Source organism: Jaculus jaculus, chromosome 5 (genome assembly GCF_020740685.1).
Source record: "Jaculus jaculus isolate mJacJac1 chromosome 5, mJacJac1.mat.Y.cur, whole genome shotgun sequence".
Classification (NCBI taxonomy): domain Eukaryota; kingdom Metazoa; phylum Chordata; class Mammalia; order Rodentia; family Dipodidae; genus Jaculus; species Jaculus jaculus.
In genome coordinates, this window is record NC_059106.1 from 53,493,905 (window position 1) to 53,501,458 (window position 7,554).

Genomic DNA, 7,554 nt, shown 5'->3' on the forward strand with positions numbered 1-7,554 from the left:
TCTCTCTCTCTCTCTCTCTCTCTCTCTCTCTCTCCTATCTCTCTCCCTGCCTATATCTCTCTCTCTCAAATAAATAAGTAAAAATAAACTATTTTTTTTAAATCTACATGCAAAGTTCAGTCATGTTGGGCTGGGGAGATGGCTCAGTGGGCAAGACTGCTTGCTGCATAAGCATGAGAGCCTGGTCATGATCCCCAGCCCCGGTGTAAAAAGCTAGGCAAGGCCGCACATGCCTGTAACTCCAGCTGTGAGGAGGGCAGAGACTGGAGAATCACTGGTGTTCACTGGTCAGCATGGGATCGATGTTCAAGGACAGACTCTGTCTCAGGGAAATAATCCAGAAGGACAATAGAGGGGGACACCTGAATCCCCCTCTGGACTGCACATCTCACACACACATACACACACCGACATGACATCCTCCTCTGGACTGTACATTACACACATACATACACACAACATCCTCCTCTGGACTACACATCACACACACAATCCTCCTCTGAACCACACATCACATACACAGAGGACATCTCCCTCTGGCCTTTGCATGTGCACAAGACATGCACACCCAAACACACACACACACATCCACACGACACATAACACATACCCCAACATCCAAGGTATGTACATCTGAGCACATACATGCATACTTCACACACACACCACATCACACACACACCCAACATCCTCCTCTGGCCTCTACATGAGCACAAGGCATGCACATCTGAGCACACACACACACACCCCAAAAACAAATTCAGTTGTGTTTCTCTGCACCAATAATGGACAATCTGAAATGGAAATTAAAAAAATCACATTCACAGTGCTCCAAATGAAATAAAACACTTAGGAATATGCTTGACCAAGGAAGCAAACAGCTTATACACTAAAAATGACAAAACAGTGCTAAAAGAAATTTAAAAACTAAAAATAAATGGAGAGACATCCTGCGCTTATGGGCTGGAAGACTTGCTACCATTAAGATATCAAGACGATCAAGGACTAGAGAGATGGCTTGCAAAGCCTGTCAATCTGAGTTAAATTCCCCATTATCCACATAAAGCCAGATGCAAAAAGTAGTGCATACATATAGAGTTTGTCTGCTGTGGCAAGAGGCCCTGGCATGCCCATTCACTCTGTTTCTCTCTATCTCTAATAAATACATAGAATATTTTAAAAAGAAGAAGGGATCCAATGGAGGAATTTGGGGCAAGGAAGAGAGGGTAGTGGGAGGGAATTATGATCATATATATTTATATTTTTAGAAGTTGTCAATAAAAGTTTTAAAAAAACACATATGCTTTAAAAGAGAGAGAGAGATATCATCTGGGTGTGGTGGCCCCCGCCTTTAATCCCAGCACTCTAGAGGCAGAAGTAGAAGGATTGCCATGAGTCTGAAGCCACCCTGAAAATACAGAGTGAATTCCAGGTCAGCCTGGGTTACAGTGAGACCCTACCTCAAAAGAAAATAAAAGAGTGAGAGAGAGAGAGAGATCAATATTAGGTCAATGTTTACATTAAATACAATCTATCAAAATCCCAATGATTTTAAAAAATTATTATTTATTTGCAAACAAAGAGATATAGAGAGAAGAGAGACAGAGAGAATGGGCATGCCAGGGCCTCAACCACTGCAGACTCCAGATACATGTGACACTTTGTACATCTGGCTTCACGTGGTACTCAGGTTGCCAGGCTTTGCAGCAAGCACCTTAACCGCTGAGCCATCTCTTCAGCCCCCAATGATATTTCTGAAAGAAATAGAACTACACAACCAAAAACTTGCATGGAGTTTCAAGGACCCCCAAACAGCCAAAGAAGAACAAGGGTTAGGCTTAGGCTTAATTAAAAACATATGAGAGGGCTGGAAGGATAGCTTAGCAGTTAAAGGCGCTTGCCTATAAAGCCAAAGGACCCAGGTTTGATTTCCCAGGACCCACATTAACCAGATGCACAAGGCGGTGCATGTGTCTGGACTTGGCAGTGGCTGGAGGTCCTGGCGAGCCCATTCTCCCTCCTTCCCCTCTCCCCCCGCCCTTTCTCTCTGTCAAATAAACAAAAACATATGAGATAGTGGGGTATGGTGGCACATGCCTTTAATCCCAGTACTCAGGAGAAAGAGGTAGGAGGATGGCCATGAATTCAATGCCACCCTGAACTACATAGTGAATTCCAGGTCAGCCTGAGCTACAGTGAGACCCTACCTCGAAAAACCAAAATAAAAAAAGGAAAAACAATGAAAATAACTATATTCTTAGAAACTGAACAAGAGAAACTGCTCTCAGTGGAGAAAATTTCAATGTCTCATGAAGAGGCTTGGAAAATTTCTGGGCTGGGGTGTAGCTCTGTGGTAGTGTCCTTACCTAGCATGTACAAGGTCCCGAATTCCCTCCTCAGTGCCACTCACCCTCCCCAAATACTAATAAAAAAATTAGAAAATAAAGTAGTTGTAATGTCCCAGAAAAACAGAACACTTTTCAAAAGAAAATTTAGAAAGAACATTTTCAAAAATTAACAGATCCATCCAAAATATATAAATAAAATAGATCTGGGAAGAAAACCCAAAATCAGAGAAAATGGAATGGAAGAGATGCACACAAAGAAAGTCCCCCAACACTGATTTCCAATATTAGAAGAGATTGCTTTCCAGATTAAAGGTCCACCAAATGCCTAAAATAAGCTCCTATCCTTATGAGGTTCTAGACTTCCCTCTAGAAGATCCTAGACATTTCCAGAGAAAATGCATATCACATGTGTAAGATCAGATATTATATATATACATATCAGAATATCAGAAACCTTTTATCTTTCTTTATTTTGTGGTGCTGGGAATGGAATTCAAGGCCGGGTCAAACACCCTGCCAATGAGCCACACTCCCAGCTCATTTGACTTTTTTTTTTTTCCTGAGCCAGTCTAACTGTAACCCAGGCTGGTTTCAAACTCAATCCTCTTATCTCAGCCTTCTGAGTGCTGGACATCCAGGGGTGCACCACCACACCCAGCCCCATGTGACTTTTGAACCATGGTTCTTGCCTTCAAACTTCTGAAGAAAATTTATTTCTGATGCAAAATTCAGCACAAACCAAGGAAAGCCATTATAGTCAATGTTCTACTAAGGAAGAAAAAAAAAAAAAACACAAAGCATGGGGTGCTGGGGAGTTGGGAGAGAAAAGGATCCAGATAAATAGGATCCAACAAAGGGAAAAAAGCCAAGGAAATCCCCAGGACTTAGCCTAGTGGCCAAAGTCCCAACCATAGCCCTGCAGATGTGAAAAGTCACCAGAGCAGAGAGGAACTCAGGGCGGATGGCCCCCAGGTGCTTAGAAACCCCAAGAACAAGAAAGATCACCTACATGTTCAACCAGGGCAGGAGGAGCTTGCAGGCTGTGTTGGAGAACTGGAGGATGAGTGAGGGATAGATGCATAAGGAAGTTTTGTTTCAAGCATGAGGCAATTAGCGATATGTGTGTGGTATGCAGCTATAATCACAGCGCTGGGAGGTACAGACAGGAGGATCAGGTAGCCAGCCTCACCAACAAGAGAACCTGCCCCAAAACAAGAAAGAAGAGGAGGGGGCTGGAGATGTGGCTTAGCAGTTAAGGTTCTTGCCTGCAAAGCCTAACAACCAGAGTTCAATTTCCCAGTACCCATGCAAGCCAGATGCACAAGGTGGCACATGCATCTGGAGTTTGTTTGCAGTGTCTAGAGGTCTTGGTATGCCCAGTCTCTCTCTATCGACCTCTTTCTCCCTCTCAAATAAATAAATAAATGAAATGTGTTTTTCACGGTGGGATAAGATTTCTCTGTAATCGTTGTACTGCCTTGATAAAAGCACCCTTGCACCTTTTTCCATTTGACACCAAGGGGGGGCGGGGCAGAAAAAAAATTGCCCAGCAAAGAGTACAGAATTCTGGTGTACCTCAGGGCTCAGGTTTGAACACTACTGATCTCATCCTAATACTTAAGTACTGATTGCTGGCATCACAAAATGTTCTAAGCTGGGCATGGTAGTGCACACCTTGAATCCCAGGACACAGGAGGCTGAGGTAGGATTACTGTGGGTTCAAGGCCAGCCTGGGGTTATAACATGAATTCCAGGCCAGCCTGGGCTAAAATGAGACCTTGCCTTGGGGGGAGGGGGAGCCCAAAACAAGCAAACAAAATGTTCTAACTAACTAGGAGGGAGAAGAACATGTGTGTTGGAGGTAGTGATAATGCTCAACTTCTATAATAGGGACACAATGATGGTTTAAAAGCTACAGGGACTGAATTGGAAGTGTTATTTAGAAATATGGAAGCATGTGACAAAATAACTGAACCGCTGAGCCATCTCTCCAGCCTTGTTATTGCGTCTCTGATTTTCATTCTCCCAGGGATTCTAAGTCCAGCTCTCCACTACTCTCGACTGCAGACCCCAAAATGAGCATACAATCTTGTCACTGCCCCAACTTGGGATTTCACAGGATTTGGCTTGGCTGTGAATTCATTCAGGTTCAGGCGCAGGCTCACTCCTGACCTGGTGAACTGTCCAAGAACCAAGGGAAGAACTTATGTGTTTGCTATAGGGGGGCTTAAGGTGATGGGACCCTGGAGCCCACATGGGGACAGTCCCAGGATTGATTCTAGGGCGCTTGAAGCTTAACACATTCTGAAAGGGAGATGAGTTCCTATAGGCAGAACCCTACAGTGGAAATGCGGCCCACTTCTCAGGGTGTTGCTGCAATGATAAAGAATATCAGGTCCCTATGCATCCGGTGAACAAAGGTGTGGGGAAGGGGGAAGGGGAAGCGCCAGCTCAGGGGTCACTCAAGCCTGAGTAGAACTCTAGTTCCACCTCCTGCCAGACTTGTGACCCGTGACCTTAGGCCAATCATTTAACAGAACCCGAACCGTCTGGAGGACCCAATGATGCAACTCCATGCTCAACACCTATGAGCACAGCAGGAGCCCACAGATAGAGGAGTTTTATCTGTTTAATCTTCCTGGAGCCAGAGACTGCACTTTGGCCAGAGAGGATCTTGCTTGTGCAATTCCTTACAGACCCAGGGCTGCTCTGAAAGCCCCTACCACCATTACCAAGGATATTCTCATGGCTTCTGTGCAGACCACCATCAGCTGGAGCTGTGACCAGTCTCTCCCAGCTCAGGCGCAGTGGCCGGGACCACGACCTTGGAGGAACCTGGGAGAAAGCTTTACTAAGCCACAGTACTTTTCCACTGTACTGTTCTGGCCACATCAGCTGGCTTTGGGCTGTGCACACAGGAGGCAAAGAGAGCTAAGGCCGGCCCCATCAGGAACCCACCCCCAACTCCTGCTTTCAGGGAAGATGGGGGTAGGGGACAGGTTGTGGGTGAGGGGCAACAGGAAGACTCCTACAGAAGAGGGGGGAGGGTCCTAGAACGCTCCATGGGGTGCTTGCAAAGCACTAGTGAGGCCAGAAAAAAAATTGTATACGCAAAGCCCTCCGTAACATGTTCAGTGGATTCCCACTCCTTAGCTGCCCCTCTACCAACACCCCTCCGATGGTAATGATTAAATCCGCTCCAGCGCGCCGGTGCTCGGTCCTCGGCAGCGCGGGCCTGCGCCGGGGCGGGGGATGGGGAGGGCGAGGGGAGGGACGTGCGAGCTAGCGGTCCCGCCCGGTGATGTAGGCAGCCTGGGGAGGTGGAGCCGCGTCGCCTGAAGGAGTCCCCACCGCAGCCGCGCTCTTGGTCTACCCCACCGAGCAGCCGCCAGCCCTGGGCTCCGGCAACCCTCCCTGCCGCCGCGATTTGGGCGGCGGGGAGAGTGGCAGTCCCCCTATTGGGGTCTGGGGACATCCATCACCCTGGACCCCTGCTTCTCCTGGCTTCTCAGACGGCTGGAGGCACTCCCGGGGTGGAGGCGGGGGGAACAGCGGGAGAGAGCCATTCCAGGTCGCTCGGCCACCACCCGGGCTTCTCAGCGGCCAGCGGGGCTGGGTACCGGGCATCTGCGAAGCTGTTCCCTCCGGGCATTGGGCATCTCGCGCATCGACTGTCTGCAGCCACCACCCGGCTTCTCGTGACTCCAGGGCAGTGAGCTTCTCAGCTCCTGTCCCTCCCCAGGCCCGCCGGACAGGACGCCCGTGAGCTCCCCACCGCGCCCCCCCCACCCCCCACCACCAACAACAACACACGCCCTACCCCACCCCCGTGGTCGCCGCGATGCTGCCCTGGAGACGGAGCAAATTCGTGCTGGTCGAGGACGAGGCCAAGTGCAAGGCGAAGAGCCTGAGCCCGGGGCTCGCCTACACGTCGCTGCTCTCCAGCTTCCTGCGCTCCTGCCCGGACCTGCTGCCGGACTGGCCGCTGGAGCGCCTGGGCCGAGTGTTCCGCAGCCGGCGTCAGAAAGTGGAGCTCAACAAGGAGGACCCCACCTACACCGTGTGGTACCTGGGCAACGCGGTGACCCTGCACGCCAAGGGTGACGGCTGCACGGACGACGCCGTGGGCAAGATCTGGGCGCGCTGCGGGCCGGGCGGGGGCACGAAGATGAAGCTGACGCTGGGGCCGCACGGCATCCGCATGCAGCCGAGCGAGCGCGGCGGCGGCTCCGGCTCGGGCTCGGGCTCCGGCGGGGGGCCGGGGGGTCGCCGGCCTGCGCACGCCTACCTGCTGCCGCGCATCACCTACTGCGCGGCGGACGGGCGCCACCCGCGCGTCTTCGCCTGGGTCTACCGCCACCAGGCGCGCCACAAGGCCGTGGTGCTGCGCTGCCACGCCGTGCTGCTGGCGCGGGCGCACAAGGCGCGCTCCCTGGCCCGCCTGCTCCGCCAGACCGCGCTGGCCGCCTTCAGCGACTTCAAGCGCCTGCAGCGCCAGAGCGACGCCCGCCACGTGCGCCAGCAGCACCTCCGAGCCGGGGGCGCGGCCGCCTCGGTGCCCCGCGCCCCGCTGCGCCGCCTGCTCAACGCCAAGTGCGCCTACCGGCCGCCGCCCGGCGAGCGCGCCCGCGGGGCGCCGCGCCTCAGCAGCATCCAGGAGGAGGACGAGGACGCGGAGGACGACGCCGAGGACCGGGAGGGAGGTCAAGAGGACGACGACGCCCCCCGGGGGGAGCGCGCCGAGGTGCTCAGCCTGGCCCGCGAGCTGAGGACGTGCAGCCTGCGGGCCGCCTCGGCGCCCCCGCCGCCCGCGCAGACCCGCCGCTGGAAGGCCGGCTCCAGGGAGCGCGCGGGCCAGGCGCGCTGAGAGCCCAGCGCCGGGACTCGCGGCCCCCGCCCCGGACCCGGGCCTGCGGACTTAACCTCCTCCTCCAACGTGGCCCGGCCCGCCCGCTTCCTCCCCACGCGCCCCACACCCCGGTCCCTGGCCTGTCGCCCCAGTGGTCTCCGTTTGTCGTCGCCTTACCATCCTCATCCCGCGGCTCAGGGTGAAGCCTGACAGGCCCTCGATTGTTAGGGGGAGGCCAAGGCCCCCTGCGCTCGGACTTTTCCAGGGACTTCCATTGTCGTCCCCCCACCCGACCCCCTCAAGCTTTAGGCCAAGTTTTTGCCCACAGACCAATCCACCCTCCCAAAACAGCCTGTA

At 52.8% G+C, this 7,554-nt stretch overlaps 1 protein-coding gene and 1 non-coding gene across 2 annotated transcripts; both read left to right on the forward strand.

The window, feature by feature from the left end:
• Window positions 1-3,795: 3,795 nt before the first annotated feature.
• On the forward strand, window positions 3,796-3,868 carry LOC123461296. Its single transcript, XR_006637584.1, has one exon. It is a non-coding gene; the product is annotated as a small nucleolar RNA MBII-202 (small nucleolar RNA).
• Window positions 3,869-5,647: 1,779 nt separating this feature from the next.
• On the forward strand, window positions 5,648-7,215 carry Fam43b (family with sequence similarity 43 member B). Its single transcript, XM_045151377.1, has one exon. It carries the CDS (start codon window positions 6,190-6,192, stop codon window positions 7,213-7,215), a length of 1,026 nt encoding a protein of 341 aa, XP_045007312.1. The 5' UTR covers window positions 5,648-6,189.
• The last annotated feature ends 339 nt before the right edge of the window (window positions 7,216-7,554 follow it).